General features: G+C 43.5%; 1 protein-coding gene across 5 annotated transcripts in view; it reads right to left on the bottom strand.

Annotated features, from left to right (window-relative positions):
• LOC121864966 (receptor-type guanylate cyclase Gyc76C-like) overlaps nt 1-17,145 on the bottom strand; it is a 74,545-nt gene that overhangs the window by 53,935 nt on the left and 3,465 nt on the right. For all 5 annotated transcript variants that reach the window (XM_042364193.1, XM_042364195.1, XM_042364192.1 and 2 more), the window contains exons 2-5: nt 5,004-5,049; nt 1,527-1,978; nt 1,217-1,372; nt 836-985 (exon numbers count right to left, since the gene is read on the bottom strand). In XM_042364193.1, coding sequence (XP_042220127.1) covers nt 836-985; nt 1,217-1,372; nt 1,527-1,958 — 738 coding nt within the window. In that variant the 5' untranslated portion in view covers nt 1,959-1,978; nt 5,004-5,049. The remainder of the gene's footprint in view (nt 1-835; nt 986-1,216; nt 1,373-1,526; nt 1,979-5,003; nt 5,050-17,145) is intronic.

The raw sequence follows: 17,145 nt of genomic DNA on the forward strand, positions 1-17,145 counted from the left end.
CATGTTGGCAAGAGTTTCTGGTTACCGTAACAGTGGTGACCTTCAACACCCGCTGTACGATAATACTCCTTAAGTCGGAGGTCATAATATACACTATCCCTTCTTCCTAACTAAATTAATTTCCCATACCCGAATACTTGATCGTAAATATCAGACTCGAGATATATATTATGATAAGAAGTACTTCAGTGGGGCGGAAGTAAATAAATCTATGATGACTAAATACGTTAACACCTTTGCTACAAATTAATTAAATTCCAGCGATGGTGTCATGCGGTTTTGCTTATTTTATTACACTGGACATACTTAGTGACTCAGGGTTTTGTGCGTCTATTTATAGTACTGGGTGGTTAGTTTTAGTTTAATGCGGGCGGGGATTTTTCCAGAAGGCTGGACAAAGGCCGGCCGCCGCCGTCCACCTTACATAAACATGAAGCTGACGCCAACTTCACACAATATGGACGACCGGACACTCACCAGTAAAAAGCTGCCTCCGATGGTCACCTTCCCAATATATTAATACACGCTCCACACAGTACATTAACTCCAGTGGTTATTGCTTATCACGTGAGCATCACCTGTCTCACTGTCCAATGCCTGCTGCACCGAAGGATATTCACAAGCTCCCAACACGACTCGGTAATCATAGGACTGCAGGATACTCAAGTTGGATATTAATAGGTACGATAGGATATACCAAAACACGACAGGATATCGCCGTAGGAAGGATATCACGACAACTATATGCAGTATAATGGTCTAGGTCATCTCAAACACGGCAGGATGACCTCACAAGAACAAGGATAAGTCATAATTGACACTGCAGGATACTCACGTAGGATATCATGGGTAGGTTCTTGCCCTGGGCGATGGTTCCTTCGACGTAACAGGTGTGCTCGGGGCCGAAGATGGCAGAGACGCCCTTACACAACAAGTCTACCACGGATTTGCTCCCTAAATCCTCCAGCCCTTCGGTGTCGTGGACCTGAAACAAACCATGAGGGACTGTTATAATAATGGGAGAAGAGAAGACTAAGATGAGAAGAGAAGGGAGAGGAAAAAAGGACGAACTGAACCAAAAACAGAATAATAAGAAGAGGGGGACAGGGAGAAGAAGAGAAGGAAGAGGAGCAGCAGAAGAAAAAAAGAAGACAAAATAAACCAAAATAAAAGAACAAGAACAAAGAGAAAACAATAACAAAAGAGTATCAATCACCTCAAACCTCATCTGGTAATTCTCAGGTAGGACGGATCTGTTGTTGACATCTTCCACGGCGTAGGAGAAGGCACCGGGGATCTTGAGTCCTAACCTCTCCCTCATTTTCCCCAGCCGCGTCAGTAGGAACCCCACCAGGATGCTCTTGGTATTGTTCTGTTGAGAGTAAGAGGGTCATAAGTCAATACTAGGGTTGTTTATGTCCAGAGGGAAATGATCTGGTGGATGTTATGTCCAGTGGGAAATGATCTGGTGGATGTTATGTCCAGTGGGAAATAATCTGGTGGGGGTTATGTCAAAGTATACTCACGTCAAATTTAGGCCACTCGTTTGTCTGAACACACGCAGTAGTCCAGTTGGCAGCGTGTTCGGTTTCGTTGATAGTACCTCGCACCGTGTTGAAGGTGCCCTCATCTAACATAGGGGACACGTAGGAACGGAGGCTGGAGGAAATAGTGTTGGTGGAGGGGTCGTCGTCAAGACTGGGAGAGGCGGAGGTGGTGGAGATGGTGTAGGTAGTATTGGCCTGGGATGTCACCCCTGAGGTACCCCACACCAATGTTAACAATACAAGGCACAGGACATAGACACCCGAGTTATGAGAACTTCGCCGGGGTGATGGTAGTGTGCTTGTGAGTCGTGGTGGTGGTGGTGGGCGTTTTCTTCCTCCCCGTCCTCCTTCTTTTCCTCCACCACCATCCCATCCCCACATCACCCACCAACACCGCCCATGCGCCCCCATCACCACGCCTGCAGCAGTACCTGAAGAGAAGACACGGACATAACATCAAGGGGTTTAGTTTGAGTCGAAGTGGTAATGTATGTGTGTGTGTCTTGTGAATACCACCAACACACACACACACACACACACACGACCATCCACTGTACACGAGGAGGCTTCATGTCGTCATAGGAGCCTACAGCGCTGGTGAACATCCTGTACTATAGATAACGCTAGCCAGAAATAGACTCCTTATCTCCCAGCGCTGACTATCTTTGGAGTTCACTGTTAGAGTCTACATCATGGGAAACACCACACATAAACAAACACACACAGACAAACACACATAACACCAATATTACACATTCGTACACATAGAAGACCACACATACGCATACACGCACACTTTATTCTCACTATAAAATTTATGCCAAAGGAACATGAGACAAATAGAAGAACATCATCTATAACAAAATCGCATCGCCTAAAACAAAGAAGCATCACCTAAAATTAGTATATAAACATGAACATAAGAATGGAAGAAACTGCAGCGGCTCTATTGGCCCAAACTGGGCAGTCCCATTTACACCCAACCCCTATTGCTCATATATCCGTCCAACCTAAGTTTGAAGCTATCCAGCGTATTCGAGTTAATGATGATATTTGGTAACTTGTTCCACTCGTCCACTATTCTATTTCCAAACCAATGTTTACCTATTTCGAGCCTAAATCTAAATTCGTCTAATTTAAAACCATTGTTATGAGTTCGCTCCTGGTTGGATAGTTTGAGTACCTTTGTAATGTCCCGTTTGTTCAGCCCTGACTTCCATTTCTACACCTCTATCATATCGCCCCTCACTCTACGTCTCTCGAGGGAGTGCAAATTAAGATGCTTCAACCTGTCTCTGTACTCAAGGTTCCTAATGCCCGGGATTAGTCTTGTCATTCTCCTCTGAATTCTTTCCAAGGATTCTATATCCATTCTGTAATACGGTGACCAGAATTGAACTGCGTAATCCAGGTGTGGTCTCACAAGCGCAAGATATAGTTTTAGGGTGACCTCGCTAGTCTTGTAACTAACACTCCTTTGTATGAACCCAAGTACTTTATTAGCCTTGTTTCCAGCAAATACACATTGTTTACTTAGCTTAAGATTCCTGCTTATCATTACTCCTAAATCTCTCTCGCAGTCGGATTTCTCTATGGCATCGTTGTTCATCTGGTATCTGGTTTCCCTGTTTACATCTCCTATACTGAGTACTTTACATTTGTCCACATTGAATTTTATCTGCCATTTTTCAGACCATTCGAAAATTTTTTTTAGATCTTACTGTAATTTTGCGGAGTCCTCGTCAGATTTAATTACACGCCCTATTTTAGTGTGTGTGAAGGTCAGCTTGGTTAGGACTCAGCTGTTACTGTTGAGTTGTTCTCACTGACTTAACCACTGTTCACCAATGTTCAACACTGGTTCCATTCCTTTCCTAAATGAAATTGTAACTTCTGGCGAGAACTTGTTGATATTCCGGTGGGGAGGAGGGTTCAGGGGAGGGAGTTGGTATGGGCCAACTTAACAGTTGACCTGGCTGCTCCCAGAGGAGCGCCAGGTACGTCTTGACCCTTCAGTGGTCAAGGATGTAGTGTGTGTGTGTGTGTGTGTGTGGTAATGGGCTAACGAGAGAATATAAACACATATTTATCTCCCTCACGTGGGGGAAATTTTGAAAGGGCTCGTCAAGTTAGGGAAAATTTTGCATAAGCACTTAGCAAGTTAGGGAAATTTTCACGAGTAATTGACAAATTTGGGAAATTTTCACGGGGACCTGGCAGGAGTTTAGGGAAATTTTCACGACACGATATCTATCTATCCATGTATGTATGAGCCTAACAGACCTTAAACTAACAAGATATAAATATATAATAATCTTATAAACATCGTAATAAAAGGACACACACACACACCTTGTTTACTCTTCCTGTTGTCTTCTCATTTCCTATTTATTTTGTTTATTTATTTATTTAATGTTATCCAAACGTTTTAAGTATTGAAAAAATGGATGAGGTGACTTTTTTTCATTATTTCTTTCATTCATTCTTTTTCTTCCTTCGTTCCTTCCATTCGTTCTTTCTTTTATTCTTTCATCTTCCTTTCTTTCATTCCTCGTTTATTTATTTCTTTTCCACACTTAATACATAAATAAAACATATTTTTATCTTCGTGTAAACAGAAAGGAAACAACACAGACACCACAAGAGGGACTCGACCTATCAACGTTCAGGAATGGTGCGGGAATTCTCTCTCAGCCTATCAGCGTCCAGGAATAATAGCTTAGGAGTTCTCTCAGCCTATCAGCGTCCAGGAATAATAGCAAGGAATACTCTCAGCCTATCAGCGTCCAGGAAAAATAACGCGGGAATACCCTCAGCCTATCAGCGTCCAGGAATAATAGCAAGGAATACTCTCAGCCTATCAGCGTCCAGGAATAATAGCAAGGAATACTCTCAGCCTATCAGCGTCCAGGAATAATAACGCGGGAATACCCTCAGCCTATCAGCGTCCAGGAATAATAACGCGGGAATACTCTCAGCCTATCAGCGTCCAGGAATAGCGAGGGAACAACAGAATGGAGGGTGGAGCCATCTAGCGGGTATTCTTGGAAGACAATGGCGGGCTGGCAGTGTAGACACATAAAGCTCCTGCAGCACTTTGTGTTCTTTAGTGTTATAAGCGACCATATTTAGACCACCTGAACATTAGCCACCCCAATTTATTTCACCTGATAACTAAGCATTTTAACGCTATCCTAACCTAATATAACACCAACCTAACAGAATCTAACGCTAACCTAACTCTAACCACGTCTAACACCAACCTAACCTAACCTGAGAACTACTGTACCTGTACTTAAAACACACACACTAATTAATTACTAAATAAACTTCCTTAACGTGATTCTTAAGTTTTACGTCTCCTGATTAATTTGGAGAGAGAGAGAGAGAGAGAGAGAGAGAGAGAGAGAGAGAGAGAGAGAGAGAGAGAGAGAGAGAGAGAGAGAGCTAACTCACCTAAACAGGGTAGCTTCACCTCTACTCGCTCATCATCATCCGAGACCTGCAAAGAAATTATCCAGTGTTACTTACAAATTATCCAGTGTTACAAATTATCCAGTGTTACAAATTATCCAGTGTTACTTACAAATTACCCAGTGTTACAAATTATCCAGGGTTACCTCACTATCACCATCTGGTATAACAGCTGGTGGTACCCAATCACATCCCTGGCTCAATGTGACATCAAAGAACCACCAACCAATCAGTTAGAGGTATAATCGCCTCTAAATACCATTAGTGATTGGTGATTGGGAAATTATATATGGTTATTACATTGATGTGAAGGCTTGGTGATTGTGGTGATTCGTGTTAGGGATTGGTTAGTTTGTTAGTGATTTGGTGGTGGTAGTAGTGGTGGTACTTGGTGATAATGGCGGTGGTTAAAGGGTGTTGGTTGATATTGGTGATAATTAACTAAATAAGTTACTAAGAAAACAAATAAACAAGTAAACAAGTAAGTCAAGAGTCAGGGGAGCCTCAGTATAAGACAGACAGACAGACAGACACTTTTCACTAGACGAATGGGGGAAGTTTGTGGGGTGGGAGGGGTGAGTGGGGGGGAGTGGGAGGTGAGAGGGAGGGGGTGAGAGAGAGAAGAGTGGGAGAGAGAAGTGAAGAGGAGGGAGAGATATTGACAGCTTGAGAATTGAAAGTTGAAACAAAAATTGCAACTTGTCTCTGCAATTTAGAATTTCATGAAAGTCTTTACGAAGATTCTGAACGTCTGCAAGTTACAAGAAGCAATTTAAAACAACATATTGAGTCAGGTGGTAGGTAGGGGAGGGAAGATAGGGAGGGGGAGAGAGGGAGGGGGAGAGAGGGAGGGGGAGATGGAAGATGTGGGGAAAGGCGAATTGAGGAAAATGATGGAGGAAGAGGAATAGCAAGAGAGAGAGAGAGAGAGAGAGAGATGAATATAGTGAGCGAGTGAATGTCTGGAGTGAGTAATTAAAGTGAGTCAGGAGGTAATTAAGTGAGGTGAGATTTTTGACTGGAGGATTACAATCAATACCGTGTGAGACTTGACCTTTCACTCTCTCTCTCTCTCTCCATCTTTACATATCTGTGTCTATCTCACTCCTTGTCTTTCCCCCCCCTCTCTCTCTCATATATGGGCGCCGTGTTAACTATAGTTCTTATCTAGTTAATGTTGGTATATTATTATTCCTTTAAATGCTGTACTGGTGTTGTTCTTACTGCTCGTGTTGTTAGTTGTTGTTGTTGTTGTTGTTGTTGTTAGTTGTTGTTAGTTTGTTGTTGTTGTTGGGGTTTTGTTTACCATCACCACCACCACCACCATCACCAACACCACCACCACCACCACCACTGCCACCACCACCACCACTCACCACCACCACCACCACCACCACCACTCACCGCCACCACCACCACCACCACCGCCACCACCACCACCACTCCCGCCACCACCACCACCACCACCACCACCACCACCGCCACCACCACCGCCTTGGTAATACTGTCGACTATTAAACCCAATTCATTTTTTTAATGACGAGTGTAATCTTTCTTCTTTCCCCGTCTCACCTCCTCCTCTTCCTTCCTTCATCTCCTCGTTTATAATCAATTTCCTCCCCTCCCCTCCTCGTCCGCTTTCCTTTATTTTTCAAATTTCTTTTCCTCCTTCTTTCCTTCTCACCTCCCCGTGTATATAATCAATTTCCTCCTCCTCCTCTTCTCTCACCTCTTTACCTCACTTTCCTCCCCCATTCCTCTCCCTTGACAATGTTGCAGAATATTTTGTTTTTGTTGTGGTGGCCTGACAACCAACATCAATCAACCACCACCACAAAATAACGCGCGCAATTTTGGCGGGAAATAGCTCTCTCTCACCAGCACTCCCACAATGTTTTGGCGATAGGATAAAATCACTGGGGGAATAATTTATCCACCTCAACACCACAGTAGAATATTTTGGCGATGAGACCAATATTATAACGAAAAATACCTGCGCGAAAATAGAGCCTCTTTAAGAATATATTTCCGAAGACGATGACAGGATGATATAATCTGGGCTATTTTGGCGGGAAAATATCCACCTCAACACCAATCAGAAACTATTGATGTTGAAGAAGAGGAAAAATGACCGCGAAATTACACACTTCATCACAACCTCTACATAATTTTGGCGGAGTAAAAAGGTCGATATTACCGTTATTTAAAAATATTTACCCGGGAATATTAACTTTATTTCATAACACTACGATAATATTGACACCAGGACAAGCAACACTGATCAGCAACCACCGAAAATTACGCGGGCAAATTTAGCGGGAAATTACAAGCCCGTTCCTCGACACCTACACTATACAGAATAGGGTTTAATCACACGCGCCACCACCACCGTTACCGCGCCTGGCTGACGAACGATGACGATCCAACCCTACAAACGGGATCAAGGACGATGCTCACTTGTTTACGTTACCTCTATACCCATCCCTAGAACGCTGATTGGACTATGCGATCCGTGTTCCTGATTCTGGTGGCTTTTGATTGGCTGGCGATGTTTGACGAATGAGTGACCTGTTTACACACGTGGGAGTGAGAGTGAGGGTTGATTATAGTGTGTGTGTGTGAGGGGGGGGGGTGTAGTGAAGATGATTGTGGGGAGCTTTACACTGACTCATTCACTGTCTCCTGTCCACTGAATTACTGTCATCTTGAGGCACTACCAGTAGACGGAAGAGTCTGTCTGAGTTCTGTATGTTTCACTGTCAATTTTGTGTTATGCTGGGAATTTGTATCTAAAGAACAGGAATTTGAGGAATTTAATATGAAGGAATAGAAGACAAATAGGAATCTTGAGAATTAACACAGAATTAAAGGAACAGAAAGATTACAACGGCGCCAACTTAAATTCCCGAGAATTTAAGGGAAAAAGAGTTTATAAGGGTTACCACAGAGAGACGATTCCCATTCCAAGAACCCAGGAATGGAACAACCAGCAGAGCGGAGAATTACTCAGAATTATCATGTCAGAATTAAGGCCCCCGGATGACCACGGCGCCAACTAGCAGGAAAATAATGTCTTTGTTGCCTCATACACAACGGCGACGCACACTCTCCCTCTTTCTCAAAGGTTCCTACGTTAAGTTTTTTTTCCCTCCTAAGTGGAAAAGTGTCTGAATCTATCTTCACTAACTCACTTTGAATTCCGACACAGGGGTGAATTCTCAAGGGTTCCTACGTTAAATTGTGTTCTGGAAATGTGAGAACGGTTAAATTACAACATATAAATGAATTCTTAAAGGTTCTTACGTTAAATTCTACCACTTAACTTAAAAACGCAGTTAACGGATACACTTAGGTCCAAAGAAGTATTCTCAAAGGCTCCTACGTTAAAGTCTACCCCTTAACTACGACTATGAAAACGCACTTTAAGTTAAGACCCAAAGATGGACTCTCAAAGGCTCCTATGTTAACTTGTGTCCAGTAGTTGGGGTGTTAAGTGAGCGCAGTTATTAGTCAAGTCTCTGTGCAATTAAGGCGCCATTTTGGCCACTATCCAGGAACCGCAGATTAAGTGAGCAGTTAGATATGTTGTCTTACATCAGCACCAATTAGGGGAGTGGGGGAAGGGGAGGGAAGAAGAGGGGGGAGTGTAAGGGGAGAGGGGGGAGGAAGAGAGAGGGGGAAGGTGAAGGAAGAAGGGAGTGGGGAGGGAGAGTGCAAGTAGAGGCAGAAATAGGAAAGAGAAGGGAGAGGAAAGGGGATGGGAGAATGAAGGTGTAGAGAGGAAGGAAAATGACGTTGAAAGAAGAGAGGAAGTGAGGGACGGAGGAACGTTAGGGGGAGGGTGATGGAAATTTAACGAAAACACCTATTGAGAATCCACCTTAGTGTCGTAGGTTAGAGGCAGGTATAGATGCGGTCACCCACTACAGCAGGAGACTGTATCGTAGAGGAACCTTGAGAGTATATACTGGGTCCTGGTGGGGGTGATGAAGGGCGTGGACGGGAGCCAGAGGGAGGGAGGGAGGTGGGTGGGATGGAGGGGGATGGAGGGGGATGGTAGGGAGGGAAAGGGGAGGTGAGGTTAGGTTAGAGTTAGGGTGTTTAAACATTACACACACACACACACAGACACACACACATGACCTGGCAACACACACACACCAAGGAGGGAGGTCACCAGCAGGCAGGTCTTGGTGGATGGCAGGGAACGTCAGTAGTGTTTGGTGCAGCAGTCTGAAAAAATCCTCCTTTGATTTTCCTTCTCTCTTCTCGGCCAACTATTATACCTTCGAGATTACCGAGTTTTTAGCCTGCAGTATTTTTTTTTCTTTTTAACGCCAGACGAACGTTCGCCTGTCTTCTAACGTGTTAAACTTTAAGATAATTCAAGTCCCAGACGCTGGCAGTCAAGTAAAGTCATTAATTCCAGGCGACCTTAATTGTCGACTACTGTTGAGTACATAAGAACTTTTTTTATGAACCAAGTCCTCTGCCTACAGTGACGCTCGTTTACCGTCAGACGAACGTTCGCCCGTGTGTGTCCCTGAGAATGCATGTTTTCTGCCTACAGAGGTGCTCATCTACCGCCAGACGAACCTGACCGGGCTTAAAAAAAAATAACCTGAGTTGATTGTCTTACTGAGCTGGGTGACTGCCAGGTCTCTGCCGCGTCTGCCCTTCTGGAGGAGGGTGCTGCGGGGAGTATGGGAGGTGAGAGGGAAGGAGAGGTAAAATAGGAGAAGAACATGGAAACTGCGTGGGCGGAGAGAGGGTGATGGGGAGAAAGGGGGTGAGGGGAGAGGGAAGGGGTAGGGGAAAAGCAGGGTGGACAACCTGGTGTAGAGGAGAAGGTAAGGGGAGAGGGGAGGGAAAAGGGAAGGAAGTCTATACAAAAGAAAGAGAGAGAGAGAGAGAGAGAGAGAGGAGAAGAAAAGATATGAAGGAAAACAAAGAATAACTATGACACAATACTTTCACAAATAACGCCAGGAGCAGAAGACAAACTAAACCCCTAGACGTAAACACAAATCAAGACTTATTATTACCAACGCCTGTTTAAGTGATCGCTCGTACTGGCGTTTGAGGTAAATCTCCTCCCTCCCAAGGTCCATCTGATCGCTCGTACTGCCGTAACCCCCTCGTTCAATATCCTGCCAGCCAACACCTGTGTCTCAATAACCTGTGATGTATTGTTTGTCCACCGCCAATAACCCAGCAGTAATTTATGGTCACCCAGATGGCCCTTACCACCACCACCACCACCACCACCACCACCACCACCACCACCACCACCACCACCACCACCACCACCACCACCCACACACACCAAACCATTTGTTAATTACATCAGCTAACGAGGGAAGACCCACCCACGGCGCCCAGGTCGTTGTAGTAATTGGTAAGCTCCTGTGTAACGAGGTGTGGGTAAATGGGTTAATGGTAAAATGGAAAAATCATAAGATAAATGGGTAAAAATGGGAGAAATGGGTAATAAAATATCCTAATAAACGTGTAAATACATAGGTCGAAGTGATAAGAAAAAATTACATAGATTTGAAGAAAGGCTTTTAGTATTGATAGTTTAAACACACACACACACACACACACACACACACACACACACAACACACACACACACACACACACACACACACACACACACACACACACAACACACACACACACACACACACACACACACACACACACACACACACACACACACACACACACACACAAACACACACACACACACACACACACACACACACACACACACACACACACACACACACACACACACACACACACACACACACACACACACGGAATGAGTGGCGTTCGTATAATCTGTGTTTTGGGAAAGCGTATCGGGTCAAAAATCAAGTGTGTTGATGGGAAATTAAAGCGTGACTGACCCAACCATAAGGTGTGTGTGTGTGTGTGTGTGTGTGTGTGTGTACAGTGTCATATATCCTACTACACATTATCTCTCTCTCTCTCTCTCTCTCTCTCTCTCTCTCTCTCTCTCTCATGATAAAGCTAAATCAATAATAAAAGTAAACAAAAATAAAAAAACCCACCATAAACAAAATTATCAAAAGCTAAGCAAAATAGACAAATATCCGTAAAACAAAAGCTAAAAAAAGGTAACAAAATAGACCCAAATAAATAAAATAAATAATTCCAGTTCATTATCATTCTCCTTTCCCCACTCTGTTCCCCCCTTCTTCCATTCCTTCATCCCTCCTGTCCCCCTTTCCCTCCATTATTCCACCCATTCCCCATTCCTATCATACCTCTCTCTCTCCTCTACCCTTCCCATCACCTCTCCCCTTTACCAAAACCATTTCCTGGAGAAAAAAAAAAAAATCGTAACTACTCTACCATCACTAACTACCCTATCAACACTAGTTATGTGGGTTAAATATAGCAGATTGTCGTTTCCGTTCTGAGTTAGTGAGTTAATTACTGGTGATAACACAGAGATATAAAGAAGAACAATAATCTCTTTTTTTATATTCTTATTTTTTACTTTTCATTTTGTCATCCGCTTCAGGTTACATCCATCATCCATTCCTCGTATCGGTTCATTTTATCCATTATCCATTTCTCTGTGTATGTATTTATCTTATCTCTCATCCTTCCATCCCCTTCTCATCCTTCTTTCATCCTCTCATCACACCTTTCATCCATCATTCTTATCTACTTCATTATATCAACCACCTCATCTTTCATCCATCCCTCACACCCACACCCTCATCCGTCCCCCACACCCTCATCCACCCCCATGACTCATCCATCCCTCACACCCTCATCCACCCCCATGACTCATCCATCCCTCACACCCTCATCCACCCCCATGACTCATCCATCCCTCACACCCTCATCCACCCCCATGACTCATCCATCCCTCACACCCTAACCCATCATCCACATCTTCACCCATTCACCCACACACAAGCAAAATAAAAATAGTCGTAACTTATTAAAATATATATATAAAAAAATATAACTAGTCATTATAGTCATTCAAGTCACCCATACGAGATAAAATTATCCCAGTGATTTAAGTCAAGTTTCTCAAAAAATCGTAAGATAAATATTCCTCGTAAAATGAATTAAATAAAAAAATGAATGATTTTTTTTTACTTAAATCACACAAAAAAATACGAAAATAAAACAAAACACTAAAACTATACCTGAAATTCGACCTAAACGAGGCACTTAACACCGACTAAAAAAATATTAAGTTAGAGAAAGTTTTAAGACTTTTACTAAATACAGTAAGTTAATTTAGTCTTGAGTAATAAGTTAATGTATCTAGTTAAGGAAGAGTTTAATTCAATAATTGATGGTAGTTTTAACTCACTCTTTGAAGGTGTGTTGTTCAAGCAGTTAATTACGAGGAAAATTAAACTTAAGATTTTTTGAGACTTCACACCCACCTGTGTTGCCTCACCTGGTAGAGTTTATGACCCACACCTGCCCATCTACACCTGTTGTCACCCATACCTGCCCACCCTTTGTAGCCCATAACAACAACAATAACAATAATAATAAATCATAAAAATAACAATAACAAAAGCAACTACAACAACAACATTAATTACAACAAAAACACCCAGTAATAACAATAAAACAAACAAAGAACAACAACCCCACTATCAGCCTGTCCACTTTACAACCTCCACAACACAACGTGGATATACATAACAGTATTAGGCTCGTATTAGTGACGAGGGGGCAGCTAGCCATCAATCTTTGTCTGTCAGTCCTAATCTGCGCCGCCATACAAACAGGTGTGTGTGTGTGTGTGTGTGTGTGTGTGTGTGTGTGTGTGTGTGTGTGTGTGTGTGTGTGTGTGTGCGTGAGGGAGGGAGAGAGAACCAATATTGTATAAGCAAGACAGACAGACAGACAGACAGATGGGTGGGTGGGTAGATAGATAGATAGATAGATAGATGGACAGACAGACAGACAGACAGAAATACAGAAACACAAACAGATAGACCGAGATGGACAGAAGTACAGACAGACAGACAGACTAAACAACAAAATATGCCTCTCATTTTACTATGCAAATTAGTTCCAGGATGTGGTAGACTACTGTTACCACATGTGGGGGTGGTGTGACATACTCCCCACCATCCCCCCACTACCTCTCCCCTCCCTCACTTCCCTTCAACCCTTCTCCACCCCCGCCCCCACACAGTCGTTACAAACATATACAGTTTAGTAGTTGTGTTTGAACATGAGACACCAGGAGTTACTTTTGGCACACAGAGGCGAGGAAGAGATTTGGAAGGAGAGGAGGAGGAAGAGTAGGAGGAGCAGTGGAAGAGGAGGAGGAGGAGGAGAGGAGGGAGGAGGAGGAAAAGGAGGAGGACGAGGAGGAGGAGGAGGGAGGAAGAGAAGAAGGAGGAGGGAAGAGGAGGAAGAGGAGGAGGAGGAAAAGGAGGAAGAGAAGAAGGAGGAGGAAGAGGAGAAGAGAAGAGGAGGAGGAGGAAAAGGAGGAAGAGAAGAAGGAGGAGGAAGAGGAGGAAGAGTAGAAGGAGGAGGAAGAGGAGGAGGAAAAGGAGGAAGAGAAGAAGGAGGAGGAAGAGTAGAAGGAGGAGGAAGAGAAGAAGGAAAAGGAAGAGGACCACCTATGACTATGGATCGTATCAGAGGAGGCGTCGTTCTGGCTACATGCGGCTAGGTATTTCGGGGCAAGGGGTGGGGGTTGCCATGGTAACGTCGCATATATTCATTCAGTTTTTCTTGAATGACTGGACACACACACACACACACACACACACACACACACACACACACACACACACACACACACACACACCTGCTATATAAGGTAAATAAGGATGCCAGGCCAGGAATGCCAATTAATCTTAGGTATGCGTCTCACACGTCAGCTGCCCCACACGTCAGCTGCCTCACACGTCAGCTGCCTCACACGTCAGCTCATCCCAAACTCAACAGAAAACGTAAAGGGGGAAGATATATGTTTTAAGAAAAATGCTTAAGTAGGTGGCACTGAGGGAGGGTGGCACTGAGGAAAGTGACACTGAGGGGAGGTGGCACTGAAAGGATGTGGCACTGAAGGAAAGTAACACTGAGGGGAGGTGGCACTGAGGGGAGGTGGCACTGAGGGGAGGTACCAACACACGTCCGCTGGTGAACTTAACCTTAAATTGTAATTAAAATTCTATAAACAACAACAACAACAACAACATCGGGTCTACGGGGGCGTGGCTGGTTGTCATGGTGATGCATATATTAATTCCTATAACGGTATATATATCAGGTATAACAACCATAGAGCTGTAGAGTCTCGAGGGACCACCTGAAGATTAGCCCCCCCCCCAGTTTAGTTCACCTGATGATTAAATATATTAGGTTAGGTCAGGTTAGGTTAGGTCAGGTTAGGTTAGGTTAGGTCAGGTTAGGTTAGGTTAGGTTTGCTTAGGTTAGGCTCGGGTTTAGTTTAGGGGTTAGGTTAGGGAGTGGGAGGAATAGAGGAGAGGGAAGGGGGGAGAGAGGAGAAGAAGAGGAGGAGGAGGAGGAGGAGGAGGAGGGAGGGAGGAGGAGGGAGATTTGGATGTTGTCTCCCTCCCTAAGTTACAGTGAGACGAAGGAGGAGAAAGAAAAGAGGAAGAAGAAAGAAAAGGGTAAGAGAAGAAGCATGAGGAAGTAGATGGAAGAAGAAGAAGAAGAAGAAGAAGAAGAAGAAGAAGAAGAAGAAGAAGAAGAAGAAGAAGAAGAAGAAGAAGAAGAAGAAGAAGAAGAAGAAGAAGAAGAAGAAGAAGAAGGGTGAAGAAGAAGAAGAAGAAGAAGAAGAAGAAGAAGAAGAAGAAGAAGAAGAAGAAGAAGAAGAAGAAGAAGAAGAAGAAGAAGAAGAAGAAGAAGAAGAAGTTGAAGAAGAAGAAGAAGAAGAAGAAGAAGAAGGAAGAAGAAGAAGAAGAAGAAGAAGAAGGAAGAAGAAGAAGAAGAAGAAGAAGAAGAAGAAGAAGAAGAAGAAGAAGAAGAAGAAGAAGAAAGAAGAAGAAGGAAGAAGAAGAAGAAGAAGAAGAAGAAGAAGAAGAAGAAGAAGAAGAAGAAGAAGAAGAAGAAGAAGAAGAAGAAGAAGAAGAAGAAGAAGAAGAAGAAGAAGAAGAAGAAGAAGAAGAAGAAGAAGGAAGAAGAAGAAGAAGAAGAAAAAGAGGAAGAAGAAAGAAAGGGTAAGAGGAGAAGCATGAGGAAGTAGATGGAGGAAGAAGAAGAAGAAGAAAAACAAGAAGAGGAGGAGGAGGAGGAGGAGGAGGAGGAGGAGGAGGAGGAGGAGGACCTTACACCCCCTGCTGCTACTTACACATTAACTATACCCCTCATTACCCTAATCGTCTGGCGGAGGTGCACAGGTGTGGACAGGTGTATGCAGGTGCGTGTATCTATATTACAAGTGTTTATAGAGGATCAACGCCTCATACAGGTGTGTCTTCATAGGAATACCCATCTTGTCCATACACCTCTTTACCTGACACCTGCGCTACTGAACACACCCCTTATACCTAACTCACATCTGTAGTACACACACACACACGTGCACACACATACATACACGTTTACACAACACATACACACACACACACATACATGCTTACACACACACATACATGCTTACACACACACACATACAGGTTTACACACACACACATACACGTTTACACAACACACACAGACACACATACATGCTTACACACACACATACACGTTTACACAACACACACAGACACACATACATGCTTACACACACATACAGGTTTACACACACACTCATACACGTTTACACACACACACATACACGTTTACACAACACACACATACACGTTTACACAACACACACAGACACACATACATGCTTACACACACACATACACGTTTACACACACACACACATACACATACATGCTTACACACACACATGCCAATGCTTACACACACACATACACGCTTACACAACACACACAGACACACATACATGCTTACACACACACATACAGGTTTACACACCATACACGTTTACACAACACACACAGACACACATACATGCTACACGTACACATACACGTTTACACACACACATACACAAGCTTACAATAAATACCACACACACACACATACATGCTTACACACACACATACACGTTTACACACACACACACACACAAAGATCCTTGACATTTACGAGCGGCGTCAGCAGCATCCCGTCTGGACCAGTTAGTTAGATCACCAGCATCACCAAACAGCCCACACCCAGGTCACCATCACCACCAAATACCTTAATCTCACGTCACCAACTTCACTATTCCCGTTCGTTTAGATACCAAGTAACTATATAATCACCATCCTCACCAGCAGGACCTTCTCAGTCACCAAGAACTCCTCACTATCTTATAATCATCACCAAGTCACTATCAGTTCACTATAATCATCACTACTATTATTTCATCATCAAACTGTTCACCATTTCACCAAGTCCATTAACTCTCTATCCCATCAAATCACCATCATGCTCCAATCATTATATCACCATCCCAAACCACAAGACCCAGTCACCATTATGATTCTATACTTTCACCAATGCAAGTAAATAATCACCAAAAAAGCGTAACGATGGTTTGGTATGTAAATCACCACACTGTAATGAGGTCACCAGAACACTCCATCACCAGGATAAGGAACAGTTAAGTCAAGGCTTTTTCCTGGAGTCACCAAGATGGTCACCAAGTGTGTAACGAAGGCTTGGTCCCGGTGCGCATTTAACAACTTACAACGTCATCAAGATCACTACACAGGTTCACCAAAATTTTAATGTTATTCTCAGCAACGAAAGTGTGTGTGTGTGTGTGTGTGTGTGTGTGTGTGTGTGTGTGTGTGTGTGTAGGGGGGGGGGATTGGTGACCGCTGTGGCTTCTATTACGTACTACTACTACTACTAACAACAAGGTGCAACAAAAAGAGCAGCAATAGCAACAACAATAGCAACAATAACAATAAATAATTATAATAGTAACAATAATAGCCAGCTGGGTAACCAAACCACAGAAATCATTACCAGTATCAACAGGTGGTGCACACATTCAAAT

The sequence above is a fragment of the Homarus americanus genome, unplaced genomic scaffold, assembly GCF_018991925.1.
Source record: "Homarus americanus isolate GMGI-L3 unplaced genomic scaffold, GMGI_Hamer_2.0 scaffold2539, whole genome shotgun sequence".
NCBI lineage: Eukaryota > Metazoa > Arthropoda > Malacostraca > Decapoda > Nephropidae > Homarus > Homarus americanus.